Below are 23,459 nucleotides of genomic sequence, written 5' to 3'. Positions count from 1 at the left end.
GAATATTGCGGGAGAGGTGATTTTGAGGAGACATAGAAAGTACTTGTAGAATACTTTTTAAAAAATAGAATTTATTTAGTTTTTTCAGATTTTGAAATTGACAATTGTCAAACACCAAATGTATTTGCAGGATTTGTCAAAACGGAAAGGGGTAAAACCATGGCAAAAGAGGCGTTGGAATTTTTGGCAGGTTGGATAGTTACGATGGAAGGGGTTGGGGGTGAGGCGCGCATTACTTATTTATTTATCACTATTACTTTGTCAAAATAATAATAATAATAATAATAATAATAATAATAATAATAATAATAATAATAATAATAATAGATACAGCCGCTCGCGTTTCTGAAGAAGAAACAGGCCACAATGAGTTGTGGGGAAACGTTTCACCAAACGGAGGCCTTTCCTTCACGGCCAGCACCTGACGGGAGGCGCTTGTGCTTTGGTTGGAGATGGGGGCCAACGGGAACCCGGCAACCTCTAGGGCCTGGTGGCCTCCCTCCAGCCGGGAAGCCTCGGGCTCCTGTGCTCCTCGGAAGCCGAAACGAGCGGCATGGCAGCCGCTGCAGGAGGCGGAGCCAAGCGCTGACCTGGCGGCATCGGAAACAGAGGCACCTTCTCTGGGAACCGCTTTCTAGCCATCCCTTCCCCCGCTCCCAGTTTTCCTCTGTGTTGAGGTAACGACGCTTAAGTCTTCATAGGGCCCCGTGACCCCCTCGGCTGTTGCGAGGCGTGTTGTGTGAGAGAGAAACCCCAGGGATCCTGTCGCCATGGAGCACATCCGAATGCCCAAGGTGAGTACCGGGAAGAGAGAGAGAGATGGATGCTCGCCTTTTGCATCCTTGAAAGCGCCCTTTATTTCTCCCTTGGGTGGGCGAGGCTGGGGTGCATTTACACACACACACCTCCCATAAAACAAAAAAAGTGATTTATTTATCTTTTAAAAAAACCTCTTTCATCCTTTCCTGGCTTTTCATAATTTTTAATGCCATTGGCTGTTTAAAGCAGACCTTGTATTAGGCTCAGAATATTCACCAGACTGTCTAGAATATAACTGCTTTTTTTAATTCGTCCATAATGCAGCAACCATCCCTGAAAGCGGGGGGGGGGGGGGGGAGGTGTCTTCCCCCTTCAACTCCCCTCCCTTTTCATTCTGCTTTTTTCACTTTTTTGAAATTAAACTGGAGGCCTCTGCCTGGCTGTGGCTGCTGACACGGGTCGTGGTGGTGGTGGAAGAGACCCTACCGTATTGATCTTCTCCAGGCAGGTGAAAAATAGGATTGCAGCACACACAAAAAGGGCTCAGAATATGATGTAGTTTCTCTACAGGAATGAGATCAAGGTAGCGTTGAATCGTAGGAGAATGCTGAAGTTAAATGAATTCCTTTTGGCTGAATGGATGTGGAATGATCTATGGCGCTGAAGGGCTGTTTTGCAAATGCTGATGGTATATTATTAGCCATCGGCTCAAAATAATGGCTTCTTGTTCTTTGGTCTTACATCACTAGGCCTCTGACTCCCAGACAGGAAATGGGATATTTGATCCTGCTTAAAAAACACCAAAACACTGATCCTGTAATTTTACTCCTTTTTGTATCTTAAACAAAAAGGTTTCATTTATCGCATTTATTCCAATACTTCTGAGAAACAATAAGAATTATGTGTATATCTAGTCGACACAGTCTTGAGAGCACTCAGAATATGGAGGATTTTGTTCTTTTCTTTTTTCAAAGTGATTATGGAGGGGAAACAGCATTGATATAGTCATTTTAGACAGGGTTGTGTGTGCTGGCAGGTTCTGTTTTCTGTTTATTTTGTCAACCAAAGTCCCTCGACTTTCATTTAAGAAATCAAGTTTCTAGCTCCTGAGGTTTGTTTAGAAAAGCTTGGCAATAGTCCCACTCATGTCATCTTCCGCTTTATTCTTCCTTTCTTGCCAAAAATTCCAGTGACTACTATGAATCCAGGAACACCCTCAGGCTATGTAACTGCTCCTTCAGAGGAGGACCTAATTCCTGGACCTGAGAGTCACTAACCCACAAGGCCTTTATCGTGCCAGGATTCAATTTCAGTTTATTAATCCTCATCCAGCCGCCACTGCATGCAAACACCACTCCAGGTGCACCACACCTGCCCCGGTTGTTACAGAGAAATAGAGTTAGGTGTCATCTGCATATTTGTGAAACATTGCTGCAGTGCATCCAATAACAGGCCCCATTCCTTCTTTTTTGAATCATGTCACTTACTTCTTTTACTGGTTGGTTGGCTGACAGGCATGATTTCTGAAGCATTTTCCCCTTTGGTACCCAAGGAAGCAGTGCTGCAACAGGATGCTTGCAACAGGGACAAGAAGTCTAAAACACATTTTGCCCAGATGTCTGTGTTGCCAGTGGCAACCATGAAAGATTACTGACCTGGATCAGGACCATTGTGGACCAAAGGGTTAAAGCTCCCACACCATGCTATAGATCAAATCTAGATCAGGTTCCCCTACAGATGTTATTTACTGTGTGTGTGTGTGAGAGAGAGAGAGACAGAGACAGAGACAGAGAGAGAGAGGGAAATAATAATGCCTCAGCCTCCTTTTCTACTGCTTCATGTTGTTGATGTTGTAGATCAGCTCTCCAAAAAACATAGGATAGGACGTTGGAAAATAGGGAGTAGTCCGATACGGAATGGGTCCATTAAGTGCAATATTGTCTCTTATGACTACAAGCAGTTCTCCAAAGTTTAATAAAGAGGTCCTTCTCAGCCCTATCTAGAGACGCTGAGACCCTCTGCATTCAAAGCATGTGTTCTACCACTGAGCTACAGCCTTTCCCTGGTCCAGCAACTTTACTTGTAAGAAACAAGTATTGATTGTAAATGATTATGAGCCATTAGTGTGGTTTAGAAAGAACATCCTCTGGGAAGCTGCTAAAAACTGAAATATCTACTGAGTGAAATAATCTTCTGTTAACAGGCTTCACCATAAATGGCAGCCAAAGGGGATGGGGGACGAAACCAGATCCCCACCTGATTTGAAAATGCTTTGTGCTAACTTAAAGGGCGGGGAACCAATGGTGCTAAAGATCAGATTGATACCAAAGATATGAAGAAGACACTGCACTTAGATCACAATTTTTCCCCAGGCACATAAAGTGTGTTGTTCCTTCCATTTATATCATTGTAGCTATATATTGGCAGCAGAGCAATTTAAGTTAATTTCCACTGAACATGCCAAATAAGTCCCTAGCGTCTGTGTTGTAATAATAGCACCAGGCATTCATTTGATGTTGTATCTGTTTGTTTAATGCAGCATTCTGGGTGGTCCAAGTTGTCCTCAAGTTCTAGTTTTTCCATGTTACTGAGTCCTTTTTCTGTTTTGTTGAAAGTATTTAGGTTATTTCTGGGGGAAACGACATTTGTATCACAAATATTCAGGCCTTCGATGTTCTTTTTTCTTTTCTTTTCATCTCCCACTTGAACAGGCTGAGATTAGCTCAACCTGTGGGTCTTCATGGGCTACTTAGTGCAATATGATGAAACTAGGATCCCATACATTTAAAGAAGGGATAGCCCAGTTGGTAGAGCATGAGACTCTTAATCTCAGGGTTGTGGGTTTGAGTCCAGTGTTGGGGGGGGGGGAGTTCCTGCATTGCAGGGGATTGGACTAGATGACCCTTGTGGTCACTTTGAACTCTACAATTCTTTGATTCTGTGATTTTAGGCATTTTGCCACTTTAAATAGTCATGGCTTCCCCAAATTCATGGCAAATTGTAGTTTGTTAAGGGTGTGGAGAGGTGTTTGGAGACTCCTATTCCCCACACAGAGCTACAGTTTTCTGAGTGATTTAACAATCAAGCTCTCTTCCTATAGAACTGTGGGAATTGTAGCTCTGTGACAGGAATAGGGATATTCTAAAAGCTCTTGGGACCCTTAATGAAATACAGCCATGGCTCTTTAAAGTGGTGTAATACTGCTTTCAGTATATGGTACAGATGACGTCTAATTAGCTAGAAGGATACATGGTTTCACTTGATAGGAGGCAGTTTCCTGAGTGTGTTCCTAAACTGTTCATCATTAAAAGCACAGGGATTTCAATCAATTGTTATTGCACACTTTCCAGTGCATATCCCCATCACTTTCCTTATTGCAAAAAGTCTGATTTGGAGGGGGGAGGTGTCAGGTGAAGCACGTTTGTTGCACAAGAGTGCTGAATCGTCTTTAATTGCGTAACCTGAACTTGCTGATAGGTGATAGAATCCCTCCTGAAAACAGTGACAGTGTGGAAGCAACCCCTTGTCTGCACCTCAGAGCTCAGAAACCTTTCTAAATGGCAGATTCTGGTTTCCTGTGTTTCAGTTCTACAAGTGGAGAGAAAGATAATTTGTGGTGCGATCTGGCTGACCTTGTTGATAGAGTGCTCTTTGTCCTACTTATTAGCACTTGGGGCTAGAAGATTCTCATCATCCATCTATTCCGTCTCATAACTTCCTGCTGTTAGACTAGTGATGCGAGCTTGAGGTCATCTAAGGAAAAAGACAGCATGACTATTCCTCTTGGACACCCAACCGTCTCTCAGCTATGCTTTTCCGACGCCCCCTCTGGCTCAGTGTTAATGTTTTTTCTTCCTTATCAGTCTCCGAGAGTAGAATTTAATCAGGAATCTGCATTGTTCTCACTTGGAGAAGACACAAGTCTAAGTCGCTAGTTTTGTGCTTGTTTTAATCAGATGTGTGAATCCTCAATTGTATAATCCTATTTTCCAAACAAGGTTGGCTGACTGTAAGCAATGTTATCCAGATTGCTGTTGTCCTGCCTTGCAACTGCTGTATGACTGGCAGTCTCTTGTCACAGTAACAAAACAAGTTATTGCATTCTCCATGCCTTTTAAAAACTAGATCCACAATCAAGGTTCATTCAACAAGTATAAAATATACTTAGGGACACGTGATGTCTTGGAACACCCAGTGCAATTTGACTGTAGCCATAAAACCTTCACAGGCATTCAACGTGCATTCAGCATATCTAGAAAGAGCTTTGCGGCTAGCCTAACTTGAGAATTTGCCTACCCCTTTCCCAAATACAACATCCCTTTTCTTGAATGACCTCCCAACAGCCTTGTTCAGAAGGTCAGATTTTAAATTTATCCTCTGAAAGTGCCTTACATCTGTTTGCAATTTTGCATTCCCTTTAACTTCTATATTTTGCCTTGTTTCCCTTTTCTCTAAAAAGTGTTGTGTTGAATTTGGATCCACTTTATATATATCATGTAAGGGGTTGCCATAGACACCATAAATCCCTTGACTGCGTTCTGCTTAAAGCCCTCTTTGCTCCTTTTAGCCTACAGCAACCAAGGTCATGGAGGAAAATATATCATGATGGACAGACATGGCTTTTAATAAATACTTCAGTCAGTTGCAATTTGTGTGCGTAGGCGATCACTCAAGGGACTTGGCACCACGATCTCTGATACCTCTGCAATAGGGATGGGGAACCTCTGGCCTGCGAGCCTCCCCATTGGGACCCCCAAGACATGCTGACCCGTCCTACACCTCAAATTCTGAGCGCACAATCATGTGGTAACAAGATGGCATTCAAATAATGTAGAAGTTGGATCCAAGGCAGACGACACAACCCAAACGTTGGCATATCATGTGGTATAAAGTCTTGCTTAAAATGAAAACAATTAAAAAATGTATAGCTTTGCTGGTATTTTACCCCATATCAAGTCCACCTTTCAGTAAAAGTGGTTTGCCTCACATATCCTTACGAATCATTTAATGAAAGACCTTTTCTTCCATTTTTGCCCACTTGTTTGGTGCCCTGACCCCACAGAAAGTCACCACTTCCTTGTATTGGGCATTTCTAAAACCAGAAATTAAAGCCAATTGCAGTTCACAGATTATTACTCCAAAATTTCACTACATTCTTCAAAGAGGGGCTTCCAGAATCTGTGAACTACCACATGTCCACATCTCTCCTCTGACAATCAGAGATAATACTTTGAAGATTTGATGCTTAAGTCACATTAATCCTACAGTAAATAAACGTGACTTAAACTTCAAACCTTTAAAGTATTCTCTCTGATTGCTGCTGATACCAGTTTCAGTAGGTGTTTCTGCACAGTTCCTAACCATTGAGCATCATCTATAACTAAAGATTTAGTTAATTAATCAGTAAGATACATGTAAAATGTCAGTGGCTCCAGGAGAGGAGGGGCAGCATTGACTACTGGGGAAGGTGGCAGCGAGATTATTACTGTGGGAGCACTGGATTGGCTATGCTGGTATGCCTGCCCCGCCTTTTTTCATCACCTTGCTCCGCTATACCCAGTATGTGGTAGCAGTGGTGCTGTAGAGAGGCAAGTTCCATGGCACGTCCCCTAGCTGCTGGTCACTCCTGAAAAGTATTCTCTCTTGAATGTTTTGTGGCTATTTTGATTCTAATGTGCTGTTGGATTAGGGACTTCCATTCTGAAAATGATTGGTTAGATTTCTTTTTTGAACTGAAAATTGTCTCCCCTTAATTTATCAAAAATGTATATTTAGTAAAAAAATTGTGGGCATATGCAAATATATAACTGAATATTTTTTTTCATTTAACACTAACTAGACTCCTAGTCTGGGGACGCGGGTAGTGCTGTGGATTAAACCACAGAGCCTAGGGTTTGCCAATCACAAGGTCAGCGGTTTGAATCCCCGTGACGGAGTGAGCTCCCGTTGCTCGCTCCCTGCTCCTGCCAACCTAGCAGTTCGAAAGCACGAAGTGCAAGTAGATAAATAGGTACCGCTCCGGCAGGAAGGTAAGCAGCGTTTCCGTGTGCTGCTCTGGTTTGTCAGAAGCGGCTTAGTCATGTGGCCACATGACCCAGAAGCTGTACGCTGGCTCCCTCGGCCAGTAAGCAAGATGAGTGCCACAACTCCAGAGTTGTCCGCAACTGGACCTAACGGTCAGGGGTCCCTTTACCTTTATCTTTAGATACCTAGTTAGTGCAGTTTGTGTCTCCAGCTAAGTCACTATTGAATGTACACTGCAGAGCAAACTTTGTTCTTTTCAGTGCTCCTATTGGCCTAAAGTACTTTGATGATCTGGCACTAAGCTGCCTTAAGGGTGAATTTTGAGCTGACATCGCACAGTTTGTTTCTCCACTGGGAATGATGTGAGATGCACAAAAATAGTTCCCAGAGGCCAGAGCTTGCTAGAAAATCTGTGTCTTCAAAGTGGTTTAGCTTTCTGCTTTCTGCAGCCAGCTCTTGACATAGGTCACTGAAGAACTAGCCAAGACGTAGGTCTCATAAGAACTAGCCAAGAAGTCAGTGAATCATTATACTATAAAAAAAACCCAAAACTGGGTCACGTCCTGGAGTTCCACTCTTAACTCATTTGTTACCAAAGTAGATTCTCAGTAGAGAAGAGGGCAAGGATGAGCTGTCATAAAGGCATGAGAATTTAGCTCAAATGAAACCACATACAGAAACACTCCATAGATCTATTTGGTTAGCTTGGCAGAAGTTAATTTTAGCTTTTTCAAATCCCCACCTACCTTGAGCTCTGAATAGGCTCTTAAAAACATTATAATCCTTTAGATGTCTTTGTAGCTAGGTTATGAATAATTGTTAAATTTCTTAGCTGCTTTGTCTCATGTGATGTGGTTGAGGTGGAATTTGTGTATAAGTATTTTACCCCTTTTCTGTTTCAGAAATCCTGATATGTGTATGGAGCAAATATGACTTTAACTCATCTTTAGTATACTTATTTAAAAAGGAAAACAAAAGAAAAGTTCATTAGAAAATATGGGTGTGTCTGCTGTAAGGCGCTGCACAGAATTATGTCAGATCCAGTCAGAGGCAAGCAGAACCAAGCCTCTACCAATCAGATTGCATCTTGCCATTTTTGCAAAAGTTGTTATTGATAGTTTTATTGAGATTTTCACAAATTTTATTTTGCAAAGTAGAAAAGGTTGCAACCACTCATTCCTGTTAGTCAAAAATTAAGTATGACCAGTGCTTTTTTTTCTGGGGGTACACAGGGGTACGCATACTCCTAAACATTTTGTAAATCTAAGTTTGACCTCATTGAGAGGCAGTATTTCAATATGAGTAGGAAAATGAGAGTACCCCAAACATTTTTTTAAAGAAAAAAAGCACTGAGTATGACTAAATGATTATGAACAATGGGTGGTATTTTACTTGGAGTAGACCCCCTGGAAATGACTAAATTAGGTACATTAATTTCAGTGGATCTACTTTGAGTAAAACATAGTTGAATGCCATCCATTGTATACAGACGTGTAATTTTATCACCCAATTTTAGCATGTAATTATATTACTTATATTTGTTTGAAAGCTACTGACTTTACTTTGATTATGTTCTTTCTAGTTTGTATCTTTGACTCTGTATTAATAAATAAATCTTGCCACAACTGGTTTTATATATAGTTTGATACATTTTATGTCAGTTTGTTTTTAATGTTGGATGGTATTTTTAATTTGCATATTGTTTAATGTAAACCACATAAGCAAATAACAAATAAAATACATAAACGAAAAGTAAATTTGGGATGTAAAATTAATAATCTGTTCTATGTCTTCTAGTCTCTTTCATCTTGCTACTTTTAAACAGTGGGAAAAGATTGGCATGTTTAACATAAATGGTTTCTTTCAACATAAAACCAGTTTCATAGAATTTTATAGAATGTTTTATTTTTTAATTTTATTGGAAGTATTGAACTGCTTGGTTATGCTCTCTCTCTCTTTTAGGTGGAAAATGTCCGCTTGATTGATGGAATATCTTCCAAAAGGGCTGCATTAGGGACACTGTATCTAACAGCCACTCATGTGATCTTTGTAGAAAATGAGTCAGACACCCGTAAAGAGACGTGGGTATGGCAATGTCTATATTACAGCTCTGTGAATCCTATGAAAGTAATTTCTACAACTCTGGTTTTATTTTTAAAACTGCAAAATGCCCTACAAACGTATGCCGAACAAATGAAAAGGGAGTGGATATATCTGTGAATGCATCCCGTAAAGTTCGCTAATTTGTCCTCTCCATTGATTTTTAAAAGTCTGTGTGCAATGTACACAGACTTTTAAGTCAAGACTGGATTATATGTATGCATAGAACATAATGGGTATGCATAAGGAACAGCCAGACCATTGAGTTTGTTGCGATGGCAGCAAATGTACCAGAGAAAGCTCAAAATCTAGGAACATGGGAATCTGCCTTACACTGAGTCCATCTAGTTTGGTATTGTCTACACCAGGGGTAGCTAACGTTATGCCCACTTAGATGTTGCTGAACCATGACTCCCACCATCCCTGACCATTCGCCATGCTGGCTGGGTCTTGGGGAAGTTATAGTCCAGCAGCATTTGGGGGCACCATGTTGGCTGCCTCCACTCTACAGACCGACAGCGACTGTGCAGGGTTTCAGACAGGGGACTTTTCCAGCCCTACCTGGTCAACAGGGAGCTTCAGACCGGAAGTGGAATGTACTGTGTAAGTTTCAGCTCTTCGTTTGGGTGGGGAGTTCACCACAACGCTGATGTAGAGCTCATATGTACTGGTTCAAGACTCTGTCTTTCTTCTGCTTCACAACAGCGTATTGTCCAATGCCTTGCTCCCTCTTTCACATTGGAACATTGCATGCATTAATGCACATGGTCAAAGTGGGCTGTGTTATATTCTTTTAAAGTTGCAAGTGTTTTGTTGCTGTTTGGTTATTTAAAACATTTATTTATTATTTATTTAAAACATTTGCACCCCACTTTTCCTTGGCAGAGTTCAAGGTGTCTTAACACACAACACAGAGAGAGAGAGAGAGAGAGAGCGCACAGTAAAAAAAGTTGTTTCTCCTTTTCAGGTTCTTCACAGTCAAATCTCTTCTATTGAAAAGCAGGCTACAGCGGCAACTGGTTGTCCTTTGCTGATTCGCTGCAAGAATTTTCAGAACATCCAGTTCATCATGCCTCAAGAAAGAGATTGCCATGATGTTTACATATCTTTAATCCGTCTGGCACGCCCAGGTATGGAATGGAAGTTCAGAAGGAAACAATCTGGAAATTAGCCTGAACAAATGCTCTCTCTTATTTATCTTGTGGTGGTCTGCTGTCATGCAGTTTGTAAAAAAATGAAAGAAAAAAAAAACCCCTGATGCTGAGGAGGCTGTTATGATTCTCTTTCACCCAAGTGTACAAACAATGCAATATCTGTTTGCTGTCTTTCAAAAAAGCTCTGTGCCATCTGATAGCACAGTTGTGGAAAAGGCATCTCCTTCCAGCATTTGATGATCATTTCATTCATCTCTCTTCTCTTTAGCCATTCATGGTCATGCTCATCTCTGGTTTTGCCCATAACTCTCTGGCCATTATGTCACTATTTCTCTTTCTCCTCACAGGGAAGGTTCCATGGGACAGGGATCCTTCATTTTTATTATTTTTAGTTTTTTCCTTAGCTCCATTAATCTTTTAATATCAATCAGCACATTTACACAGCTGATTTAGAACTTTATTTCTCATCCTCTTGTTCTGTAAACCTGCAGACTGGGCCTGAATTTAGTTTTAGCACAGCACTAAGGTGTTTCCTTTTTACAAATATTCAGAGGTGTAGCTGTGTTGCAGCAAAAACAACAAAGGATTTTGTAGACTGGAAAAGGTGTAGAAAGGGGAAACCAACATGATCAAGGGGCTGGAGAAAGTCCCCTTTGAGGAAATAATAATGTGAGCAAGGAAATATGTAAGGGTTTAGTGGGTGGCGTCTGGAGGCTGTGAACTTCTGGAAAAGTATTATCGAGGAAGATTTGAGAACTCTTTCTGCTTAGGTTGTGACAGGTGGTTCTGGCGACATCCCACCATGTCCCTCATTCCTGCCAACTGTGTCAAGCACTTCCAATAACCTGCAAATATGAATAAGCTTTGCACCTCACACTTTGTGACTGAACTGTTGATAAAGCCTTGAATTGAAAATAGGACATTGTTTGTTCTAACTTGATCTAGCTGTGAGAGCTCCTAGCCAGTGATGTGAGCTGGTGTAATGGATGACTTTAATGCACGTTTTGGACGCTGGTGAACAAATACACGTCAAAATTCCAGCCAGATCTTTCTACTTGAGATATTTTCCCCCAGGTTAAATATAACAATGTACATAAACAGATGGAACAGTGTACATAAACCCATGCCATGACAATAAACAGATGGAGGCAGAAAAGTTTGAGTTCCAGAAACTGTTCAAACCCTGCCCTCATCTATTTTTTGAATTATGGTTTAATGTTCTGAAAGTTTATGGATTAATTTCCTCTCCATTTCTTGTATACAGCACTCCTTTTGTACAACATAGATTACTAGTTGTATCCATCTACATACTCTAATCCTGCTCTAGTCACACTTAAAATGGGCATTTATGTGTGACCAGATGCACTTGGCTATTGATTTAAATGTGCATCCCATTGAAAGCAATGCAGTGAAGTAAGTTTCTTCAATAGTTCTACATAGGCATGTTGGTCTCTGCAGCAAAAATAACAAACAGACTTAGGGCACCTTTTTTTGCTTGGGTCGTATCCAATTTAAGTTGTACTCACAATAGAACCATTGAAATATAGTGGACCTGAATTAGTCATGGCTATTAACTTTAATGGATCTACTTTGAATGGGACATAGGTTGGCTGCAACTCTTTGCCTTTAAGGTGCTGCAGGATTTTTCTGTTTTGCATTTGAGAAGTAAGAGGGCATCAGCGCTTGGATACACTTCCAGTGCCAAATCCAATTTGTGCTGGCTGTTCCTGATATGGCAAGTAATTCACACAGATGGATTCACTTTACTTCTTTATAGATGACACTGGAGAAGCTTTCGTAGGGCGCAGAGACTTCATACCATACATGTAAAGCACATTTGTTCCACTTTAACTGTTGTGGCTTCCCCCAAAGAATCCTGGGAACTGGAGCTACCGTTCATTTATTGCACTGACATGCATTGCTTTACACTTGTTTACATGGGACTTCATTTGCCATTTCACCACCCATTAACTCAGTTTGGAGAGGCCCTTTTGGAGCACAATCTCTTTTTGTTTTCACAACCCCGAACAATTTAGTATCATCAGCAAACTTGACAACTTCACAGCTCACTCCTAACTAGAGATTGTTTATGAACAAATTAAAAAGCACATGACCCATTGCTGATCCTTGAGGGACTCCATTTTCTACATCCCTCCATTCGGAAAACTGTCCATTTATTCCTCCCCTCTGCTTCCTGCTACTTAACTAATTCCTGACCCATAAGAAGACCTCTCCTCCTATTCTGAGCATGTTGCAAACATCTGCGTATAAGGGACTTAGCTGTTGCAAGAGCCCTTTATTTGCTTTGGGTTTATCCCACATGGCAATCTTGTTAGTTGTGTTCTGGCCATTTTATGGGACATCAATTCATAAAATTGTAGGGAAGGAAGGAACCTGAAGGTCACCTGCGACTGGTACCTTGCCTTGCCGCAAGCCTCCCTACCCTGCCCCCAATGACAACATTTTAAAGAGATTAACTCATAACATCCAGTTAATTGTTTCCTACTGTTATAGAACAGGATGGACCAAAGCTGAATTCTCTCTATTTGCTTCTGGATCTGCCTTCACTGTGGTAGGGTTCACAGGTGACCAATGGTAGTCTGATGTCAGGTTTCTGCTGGAAGATCCTGCTGTAATCTACTAAGCCATTTCCTGTAGATAACAGTCTAACTGCGTCAGTCCTCCTGAACATAAAACAGTTGGCTAAGGTGCTCTCTCCCCCTTATTTCATCGTAACGGAGTGTGCGATACACATTTTCTTTTCCTCTTAAGGTCAAAGGAAAGAGAAGAGGCAGTAGCTTAGCCGATCTCCACCTCGCTAAAGTGGCTGTGCACTTTGTAGTACAGAAATTAAGTCCTACTTAAACATGAATTTAAGCGAGGGAATAAAACGTAGGGGAAAGTTAGCAATAATAAAGTAAGGATAGTAGAATTATAGTGCCTTACGCCATCAACTTAGCTGGGTTGGGATCTTCATCAGCTGATGGTCACAATGCTGTCAGTTGACTTGTCGGAACACTTTTACTCAAAATAGTTGATTATGAATATTTTAAGAAATTGTATTACAGTTGTTGTATATCTTTATTTTGTTGTTATTGTGTTGGTGTGCAGTTGCTCTTTAAATCTGTTTCATCCTGTTGTGTGTCTTCTGTTGTTGAATACAAAGGTGACCCATAAATATCTAAGATAAAATTATATTGACCAGGTATTTTTTGTTTGCTTGACTTGTGTTCAAACAATAAACGCCATCTAAAAACAAAAGCGAAAATTTTAATGGCATTTGCAGGGCTCATTGGCCAATTTTTATTTATTTATTTATTTATTTGCCGCCCAAGTCATAGGTGGGCAGAGCAATTCTATGGAAGTGTCTTTCCTTGAGAATCCATGCCAGAGCTCATGTCCACTTCATGTTGCCCTGCTGGCTCAATGTGAGCCACATGGGAAGTGAAGACAGCCTTTTCTTATTTCCCTGACACAATGTGTTTTGGTTTCCCTCTCTAGGGCTGGTTTAGTTCTTTAGTCCTGCAATATGTTGAGGTACAAGGAGACTTTGGATCCTGCCTCAACATGCCTTCACTGTAGGAGGCAGTATGAATACCATTTGCTTGGAATCACAAGTGGGGAGAGCACTGCTCCATTCAGGACCTCCTTGAGAGCTTCCCATAGGCATCTGGTTGGCCACTGTGAGAACAATATGCTGGACTAGATGGGCCATTGGCCTGTTCCATCAGTAGAGTGGTACTGATGTGCATTCCGGAGCCACTCAACTGGCCTCTGGCCACCTGTATGCTTGCAGCCCAAGTTACACAGTACCAGTAGGAGAAAAATGGAGCAAGCATGGCACATCAAACCGGTGGTCTGAGCAAATGAATCAAATGACACGCTGTTAACGGAACAAGCAAACTGGATAAAACACAAGAGCAAGAAATGCAGCTCTTAACATCAGACACCCTGCCTGCCTCCCCTCCCAATCAGGGAAAAGGTTAGCTGTCTGCAAAGTTTGGCTGTAAAGTGTCTGGACAGACAGCATACAGAGCTTGTTTGAAATCCCATCTGGATTATTCATATACACAAATGCAGTCCTCCCTAACGAATTGCAAGCTTCGTTGGTTATCATCTTTGAAAAATGTGACAGCTGGCATAACTAAGCGAATAAAAGTTGGTATTTGTGATGCAATAATAATAAATCAAATGGATAAATAGTGTCTGTGTCTCTTTTTCCCTGTCCTTCAGTTAAATATGAAGAGTTGTACTGTTTTTCCTTCAACCCCAAGCTAAACAAAGAAGAGCGAGAGCAAGGTTGGAATCTGACAAACATGAAGGAAGAATATAATCGGATGGGGGTCCCAAATAATTACTGGCAGCTCAGTGATGTTAATAGAGATTACAGGGTGAGTTGCTGCTACCAAAGGTGCGGTACTTGATAATGTGGGACACAAAGGACAGCAGTGACCACTTACCATCCCTGCATTAGCCTGGTAACTAAGTGACCCAATTCAGGCATGATTGTGGACTGATAAATCATGGTTTATGGAGTTGTGTGCTCATGTGTTCGTCTCTCATGCTCTCAGCTTTGGGTCTTACATCTTGGCTTGTTAAACCACAGTTTCCTGTGACATCCAAACTATGGTTTAAGCACTGCCAGAATAAACCATTTCCCCTCTTTGGACATCATGGGAAAGGGTTTTAAAAACCAGAATATAAGCGTCAAAGCTGGGTACAGGAGGATAGTGGTTGAGCAGTGTGGGAGTGCATGGGCACATGGTTTGTTATTTGGCTGATAAACCATAATTTATTAGAGCAACATTGTGATGTCTGAACTGGGCCAGAGTACAAAGAAGTTGTGTGACACAATCTCATCATGTTTTGCTTTGCTCCCCCCATCATTCAATTGAGTGCTGCTTCTTGAAGTAAATAAATTTTTTGAGTTCATTTAACAGAATGTTTGAGTTTTTTAACAGAAAGCTTTCAGCAGGATGCAGAAGGGGTTTTGAGTGGTGCATCAGAGCATGGGAAAACATCCAGTTTAACATATAAAGCACTCTTATTCAGGAAATATGGAATTCGTGTTTAATGTGAGATAGTGCAAGCTTTCAAACTTTGTTCGGTTATTTTTTGCTTGGCTTTTTCTTAAGCGTACTGAGCACACAGATGGGTATGACTATTTGTGAGGCCCTTTGAAATTATCCTTAGGTGAGTCTTCCAGAAGATCATGCTATGTTCTGCTTCAAGAAACTCATCTTGATTTCCTGCTGCTTTTGGACAGGTCTGTGACTCTTACCCCACCGAAGTGTATGTGCCGAAATCAGCCACTGCCCACATCATTATGGGAAGCTCTAAATTCCGCAGCAGGAGGCGTTTCCCAGCACTTTCATATTACTACAAGCAAAATAACGTAAGTGTGGGACTAAAGCTTTTCAATGACTTATTTCACTTGGACTGACTCTTCATTTTCTATTAGCTAAAAACCATGAGGGACAAATGATAATTGCATCAAGTAAACAAAGAAAAGGGATTTGAAATTTGTTAAAATATATTGTTCATTAGAGTATTTTTGAGGTATGGGGTTTTTTTGTGTGTGCTATGGTTCCTTTTGTTAACACTGTTAATTCTTTTTTCTTTTTTATTATTTTTCTTTTTCTGTTTGTTAAATAATGTATGACTGTGTGTTATGTCTGTTTGTCCGCACATAGAATAAAATAAAATAAAAAGATAATTGCATCAAGCAGGGAGTTGGATTTGATCACCTGCAATGCCCCTTCCATCTCTATGCACCTTAATGAGCTTCTCACTTTGGGACACAAGCAAAAGTGCTGCCAGTCTCACTTCCCCATTGGAGTGAGAAGCAATGGAGGCACTGGAGGGGAGGCATCACTGATGCGCTTCTACAACCTCATATATTTGTAGTAACTGGAACGTAAGGGTCGGGAGATGCACAAGGAGAGAGTTCTTATAGAGCCTCTGGGGATATTAATGCTGAATCCTTTGCCTGGGTCTTCAATTATGGGTGGGAATGCAGCTGAGGTGCATAATAGGTGCTTCTTTGAAACCGGCAGATATGCTGGGGGAAGGGGAGAAGAAGAGAGCCTAGCTGAGGTTCATTTTTATTTATTTCATAAAACTTATATACCACTTGAGTGTAGAAAACCTCAAAGGGCTTTACAAAGCAGTTCTGTGCCTAACCCTGATATAGGCTACATTTTTACTTCTCTTTTTTTTTTTAAATAAATATTTTTATTACATTTTCAAATACAAAGTCAGAGATATAAAAAACATAAAAGAAAAGAAAAGAAACAAAAAAAGTAGCAAAAAAGATCCAACTTTCAAAAACATTTTTACATTACCAACTGGACTTCCCCACATCTCCCTCACCCTGCATTCTTTACAAAAAACATATCAGCACATTATTACCTTATTTCATGCCTTGCTTGTATCTTTCAAATATTATACTTCTGAATTTAAAGTATTTTTTATCAGTTACTTATACCTTAAAATAAACATAGTATAACTTTAAATTTCAACCTTTTCTTACTTGTGACTTAGTTTCCTATCCACCAAATCTAGTAGCTGAAGCTAAAATTTCTAAATCATGCAAATTCTTAACATTCATACAACTTATAGTGTTTTTGTAGATAGTCCTTAAATTTTTTCCAGTCCTCTTCCATTTTTTCTTCTCCCAAATCTCGGATTCTGCCCGTCATTTCAGCCAGTTCCATATAGTCCATCAATTGCGTCTGCCACTCTTCCAGTGTGGGAAGATCTTGCATGTTCCAGTATTTTGCAATGAGTATTCTTGCTGCTGTAGTTGCGTACATGAAAAAAGTTCTGTCCTTCTTTAACACCTTTTGGTCAACAATGCCCAGGAGGGGAATTTTTACTTCTCAAGTGGCAAGCGTCTGGGGGGTTTGTTTTCCATTTCTAGATGATAAATTCCCTTTGGCCGTGCTAAACGTGTTAACTTGAATATTTCTGTCTCTGTTTTTGTTTCCTCGCAGGCTTCCATATGCAGGAGTAGCCAGCCTCTCTCGGGCTTCAGTGCCCGATGCCTTGAAGACGAACAGATGCTTCAGTCGATCAGGAAGGCAAATCCAGGAAGTGATTTCATCTATGTTGTTGATACACGGCCAAAAGTGAGAAAATGTGTACTCTGTGGTGTATGTGCTTATTTTGTGGTGGCTAATGCCAATTACAGCCTGGCGCGTCTCAGAAGATCTACAATAGCATGCCTGTAGAAGTATGTCAGAGGTCATCTGAATGAGTTGGTTAGCACTGGGTGGCCTTGAAGCGCCTTGTGAGCTTGCTGCTACAAATCTCAGAAGATGGAAATATGGTTTTACTTAGCTCTTTTGTTGTGAGTTCTGGAGTTAGAGGAACAGCAAACAAATAGTCCTAAGGCTATGCTTTAGAAATTATGTGTTACTGAAGCCTGGAGGGGGGCACTGGACCCAGAGGATGTTACATGTAGCTCCATGAACTGACACTGGCAGAATCAGAGCCAGTGTGGTGTAGTGGTTAAGAGCGGTAGATTCGTAATCTGGGGAACCGGGTTCGCGTCTCCGCTCCTCCACATGCAGCTGCTGGGTGACCTTGGGCCAGTCACACTTCTCTGAAGTCTCTCAGCCCCACTCACCTCACAGCGTGTTTGTTATGGGGGAGGAAGGGAAAGGAGAATGTTAGCCACTTTGAGACTCCTTCGGGTAGTGATAAAGCGGGATATCAAATCCAAACTCTTCTTCTTCTTCTTCCCCTTAGAAGAATGGCCCAGCACTGAAGTATGCAAGCTTATTGTATGTGTGTTCTTTCAAATATCCGGCAAAGGCTATCGCATGATTTGATTTCTTCTTCCATATTGCAAAATAAAGTACTTTTGAAGTAGAATGCTGTAGCATGTAGTCATGGGCATCACCAGCTTGTTGAGCACTCCCAACTTCCCTGATCGGGGGGCAATTCAGCAAGATTTGCTTTCCATTGAAAGACCAGTGGATAGAGAGTAACTTGTGCAGCCAACTCCCCAACTCCAGATAATGCCAGGTAGGAAGTATCAGGTAGTACAATCAGACTCCCTCCCTCTCCTTTGCCAACTGCTTGTCTCAAACTTGATCACTACAGGTCAAGACAGCCAGACTTGCAGCAGAATAATTTTACAGCTGCCTGAGGCTATGAGTTTTCTACATTGTGCCATTCTTGACTGGTGGTCATTCTGTGCTGTCACGGAATGCTAGCAAACATTCTAACTTGGTTATGGGCAATTGCTGTAACACCAATGCTATAAATACAATAAGAGCCCTTGAATTTAACTATCATCAGGAAAGCCTTTCAGACCTTCAATAGAATGCATTGGATTCTGGTGTGAATTTTGTCCCAGTTTACTTGCACTGCAGTCAGAACTGCAAATCTGCCACTGATTTCTCTTTTTGAATGCATCTGAGATGCATCCTTATCTCTGATAGATTTGACAAAGTTAACATGGGAAGCAGAAGGGCCCAGGATGGAAGGGTCTCTTCTCTCTTTAACTTATGATAAAGTTTGTTATTTTGTCAGTAAGTTGAAAATTTTCTTCTGTGCTGTGCCTGCAAAATTATAAAATTTCCTGAGTTACCTCACTTTTTAAAAAGTGTTTATTACTAATTAACTCACCCTAGCAAATCAACACAGGCCATCAAAAATTCAACATCTGGGAGCCAATCAGCATATTTATGTAAATCCACTGCGGTACTGTAGAGATAGTGCCATCTTCTGGATATATTGTGATGTTAAAAGCAGACTTTGCTTCAACAGCACAAAAATAAATGTTAATGCAACTGGATAAGAAATAGCCATTGTATTTTATTTTCATGCTCTCCCCTTTTAAAGTGGCAACCTTAATATATGGAGTGGGCATTACGTCACGAGGACTGGGTGGGTGCTGGGTACATAGGTGCTGAGAGAAAAGTGTAAATGTTTTGTTGGTTGGAAAGGCCGTCGTGATTATTTTGCTGCCAAAGAAGCAGCTGCTGTTATAGTTTTCCGACGCCACTTGCATCGAAATAAACATCCATCAATATACGTTACAGCCAGTTCTCAGCATGCTATCACATTCTAGCATGGGGGGCGGCAGATTGCAGCAGGCTTGATTTTTGCAATGGATGTGGTCACCAGGAAAAATGAGCGGGTGCAAATCTAGACACATATGTACTTAGAAGTAAGCCCGTTGAGTTCAATGGGGCTTACTTTCCAATTTGCATCCCAGTTGGGTCTCTCGATCACAGCCCAGATAAGTATGGGATGGTAGTCCATATTGGAGCATAGGAATTTCCCTTCTAGTGAGTCAGGCTATTGGTCTTTCTAGCACAGTATTGTTGATGCTGTTTGCAGTGGCTCTTCAGGGTATCAAGGAGGGGGTCTTAACCAGCACTGTCTGGATATCTCGTGGATTGGAGCTGGAACCTTTTGTATGCAGATCATGTGCTCTGCCACTGAAAAGTTATGCTTAGGGACCATGAGAAGTGGGTACTTCTCCAGGTGGTTTGGCCCTAACTGACAGGGATCATGTGTGTGTGTTTGAGATTCAGTTGTGTGCCTGTGGCAGATCCCTCCCCCGGTGGCAGCAAAGAAGCAGATAAAAAATGGAAGAGTTCTTACCAATTAGTTTATTCAATAATCACAGCGAGAGACAAAGGAATGTGGTCTCTCTCTAGAAATGGTGTTGCTAGTAAAGTCCCACCCTCGCTTCGTCTCCCCTATTCTACGTCAGTCCTGCGTCCGCTAATCTGAGCCTTCTGCTGCTGAGCTCTCTGTTCTACTACTTTCAATGCCTGTCTGGTTCTGGGAGAAAGAGGAGGGGGGGGGGGTCAGGATTACTTTCCAAGGACACTGAGTCTGTCAGCTATCTCTCCCCTGGTTGTGCTTCTTCTTCCTGCTGTTCCTCTTCCAATATTTCCCAGCTTCTCTCCTCTGCAGCCTCTGAATTATGCCCTTCTGCAAACCACTGATCTAAATCTATACTGTCCTCCTGTTCTCGGGAAGGTTCAGGAGAAGGGGGGGGTGGCCCCCACCATTCCTCCTCAGTCTAGCCCAGGGGTCAGCAAACCTTTTCAGCAGGGGTCCCTCAGACCTTGTGGGGGGCCGGACTATTTTTTTTTGGGGGGGGGGGGGAATGAATGAATTCCTATACCCCACAAATAACCCAGAGATGCATTTTAAATAAAAGGGCACATTCTACTCATGTAAAAACACGCTGAATCCCAGACCACCCACGGGCCGGATTGAGAAGGCGATTGGCCCGGATCCGGCCCCTGGGCCTTAGTTTGCCTACTCATGGTCTAGCCCCTGACAGCCTGTAGGCAGAGGACCCCAGGTATCCTTGCAAAATTTGATTGCTTCAAAGTGTTGCCGTCCCAAATTGCACTGCGGGTTGTGATGACAATTGAGAACCATTTCTGGCACAGTAGTTAGGGTGTATGATTTAGTCTGCAGAGCACTGAGCTCACATCCCCGCTCTGCCACCAAGCTCACTGGGGAACCATGGGCAAGTCACTAGCTCTCAGCCTAACCCACCTTCCAGGGTCATTGTGAAGATAAAACACAGAGTGTGCGTCTTGATTAGCACTTGGAGTAAGGTTGGAATAAAGACCTGAGGGCTGAAAAATATAAAAGCCTCTTAGTTCTTGCAGCTCAAATGTCAAAGAAAGCTCCAATTTTACTCTGATCCCTCCCTGCCCCTGTGCAAATAGGTTTAAAAGGTGGCCTTTTGTAATTAGATATGCAGTGGAGTGAAATACTCCTGTAAGTGTTTTTGCTTTTGTATATACTGCATGCTGTTCCTTTGTCATGTAGCAGAATGAGCACCATCTCCTCTGCAGCTCGATGTTTTTTCTTTCTTCTCTTACGCCCCCTCTGCAGCTCAATGCAATGGCAAACAGAGCAGCTGGGAAAGGATATGAGAATGAAGACAACTACTCCAACATCAAGTTTCAGTTCATAGGTATTGAGAACATTCATGTCATGAGGAGCAGTCTCCAAAAAATGCTGGAAGGTAAACTTTGTGGTTTTTTCCTCATCTGTGCTTTTCGGTGCAGCGAGATCCTGAGGGGAGAGGGTTAAAAATGATCAGTCATCTGCTGTGTGTACTTCTGTGTTTCAGCAACAAATATTGAAAATGTGGACTTTGCCCTGTCCCCAGTGTGGTCCCGGTAGACACAGTGGTACCCGCAGAGAGCCCCCTTGGCATCTGCTGATGGCCCCTGCCACTGCCCCTTTACACTATTATTATTATTATTATTATTATTATTATTATTATTATTATTATTTTATTTGGAGGAAGCCTATTTTTATTGGAGGGCGTTGCCGCCTTTTTTGTTTATTTGCTTGAAGGGTTTTGGGTTTTTTTTGTGGCGAGCATCACCAGTTTTTCTTCTGTGAAACGGGCATTTTGTAATGCCCTTGACAGTTCTATAGTTTTCAAAATGTGCTCCTGGGCCCAAAGTAGTTGGGGACTTCTGCTCTACCTGAGCACATCTGCTCTCTCCTCCAAAACAACAAAATTTCCGGGGTGCATACCTGAATGAAATGAGCTGTGCATACTTGTGCTTTATACGATATCAGAAAGGGTAGTGTGAAGAGAGCTGTTGTTTGTAGAATACTTAAAATTTGGGTGTGGGAATTTCCATTAAACAAGTCACTCTGTTGCACATCAAAACCGTACATTTAAAGCACATGGCTCCCCCCCGAAGAATCATGGGAACTGTAGTTTACCCCTCACAGAGTTACAGCCCCTGCACCTCTAATAAACTACAGTTCCCAGAATTCTTTGGGGGAAGCAATGTGACATATTTCTCAGGTTCACCTATCTCGCAGGCTTATTGTCAGCGTGAAATGAGATTAATCCACATATTCTATTCTCAGCCTTTTGGAGTAAGGGCAGGATACAAATATGAGAACCGTAGACTTGTAGAGTTGGAAGGGACCACAAGGGTCATCTAGTCCAACCCCCTGCAGGAACCTTTTGCCCAATGTGGGTTTCGAACCCACGGCCCTAAGATTAAGGGTCTCATGCTCTACTGGCTGAGTCATCTCGGTTCTGTTATGCTTCCTGATTAAGTAAATTAAAAAATCGGACCAGTCATTACCTCTTTCTCTAGTATTCATAGTTAATAGGGTTGCATTCCTCACCAGCCACCAGCTTTCCCTGTTCGAAAGAGAAATAAGGTCATCTTGTGAGTTGCTGAGCTTGCCTGATATTTGAGTCACACACAAACACACCCACCCACTGAGGGTTGTCTCCTGTGCTTAGGGCCAGATCTGTCCCAGATTCTCCTCTTTGCAGACCCTTTTTATAAATTAATGCTTTTTGGTGCGTATATGAAGGTGCCAGTGCAATCTAATGGAGCTTTTGCTTAGTTATTTAATTCCTCACAGTTGAACTCCACATCAGCGGGACTTCTCTTGATGTCTATATGGTTGCAGGCCTATAATTTAGGACTTTATGGACTTTGCTCAGTAAAGTGGAGAGCAAATATTGATTCTGATATGGGAGGAAGGCTCTATTTTGACTTTATCCTGCACTTTGCAAACAAGAGGCAGCCATCTCGGTTTGAATCCAGCCGCTAATTGCTTGTGCTCCCATCTGCATGGATACATAAATCATTGGACAGGTTTCTTGCTGTCAGCAGTGGGCCATCAGGAGTTCTGTGAGATGCCATTTTTTAAGATGGCCTTTTGTGATAGATCACTGGATGGAAGGTTAGCTGAAAGGACTCTGGGTTAAGTAAGGGCATATGTGTCCAAGCATCAAATTTACAAGAACCTGCAGAATATTTGCTCATCTGGCCAGGATTTTGTACTCTAGGAATAGCCAACATGGCATCCTCCAGATGTTGATGGACTCCAACCCTCAGCCAACATAGGTAATAGTCAGGGATGATGGGAGTCGGAGTCCAACAGAATCTTCAGAGGACCACATTGGCTACTCTTGGCCTGTTCCAACCAGGTGTGACTCTTCAGGACATCGGGCCCTTTCACATCAAACGAAATCACTCCTGATCCTTTAGCTGCAGATAACTGGGAATAAATTTGGGAGCTTAATCCTATGAGACAGATCTGGCCTTAAACTTGGGTGCTCTGCAACTTGGTTATCGTCTCTTCAATCCTTCAAGCTACCATTCTCCTGGCATTCTCTTTGGCTTTAGCTGAATTGCTTTAGGGCCTCTAAAGGTAACGGGATCCCTGACCGTTAGGTCCAGTTGCGGACGACTCTGGGCTTGCAGCGCTCATCTCACTTTACTGGCCGTGGGAGCCAGCGTACAGCTTCCGGGTCATGTGGCCAGCATGACTAAGCCGCATCTGGCAAACCAGAGCAGCGCACGGAAACGCCGTTTACCTTCCCACCGGAGCGGTACCTATTTATCTACTTGCACTTTGACATGCTTTCAAACTGCTAGGTTG

At 42.0% G+C, this 23,459-nt stretch overlaps 1 protein-coding gene across 2 annotated transcripts in view; it reads left to right on the top strand.

Annotated features, from left to right (window-relative positions):
• Window positions 1-437: 437 nt before the first annotated feature.
• Window positions 438-23,459, top strand: part of MTMR7 (myotubularin related protein 7) — a 36,980-nt gene continuing 13,958 nt past the window's right edge. The window contains exons 1-7 of one of the 2 annotated variants that reach the window (XM_028744864.2): window positions 438-794; window positions 8,746-8,868; window positions 9,851-10,013; window positions 14,271-14,428; window positions 15,304-15,432; window positions 17,033-17,167; window positions 20,919-21,051. In XM_028744864.2, the coding sequence (XP_028600697.2) occupies window positions 771-794; window positions 8,746-8,868; window positions 9,851-10,013; window positions 14,271-14,428; window positions 15,304-15,432; window positions 17,033-17,167; window positions 20,919-21,051 (865 nt within the window). In that variant the 5' untranslated portion in view covers window positions 438-770. Of the gene's footprint in view, window positions 795-8,745; window positions 8,869-9,850; window positions 10,014-14,270; window positions 14,429-15,303; window positions 15,433-17,032; window positions 17,168-20,918; window positions 21,052-23,459 lie in introns of those variants that run through there. The other variant, XM_028744865.2, reaches the window with a different exon arrangement.

The sequence above is a fragment of the Podarcis muralis genome, chromosome 9, assembly GCF_964188315.1.
Source record: "Podarcis muralis chromosome 9, rPodMur119.hap1.1, whole genome shotgun sequence".
NCBI lineage: Eukaryota > Metazoa > Chordata > Lepidosauria > Squamata > Lacertidae > Podarcis > Podarcis muralis.
Note: the sequence above shows the minus strand (reverse complement) of the source record. Positions and strands in the feature narration are given on the sequence as shown.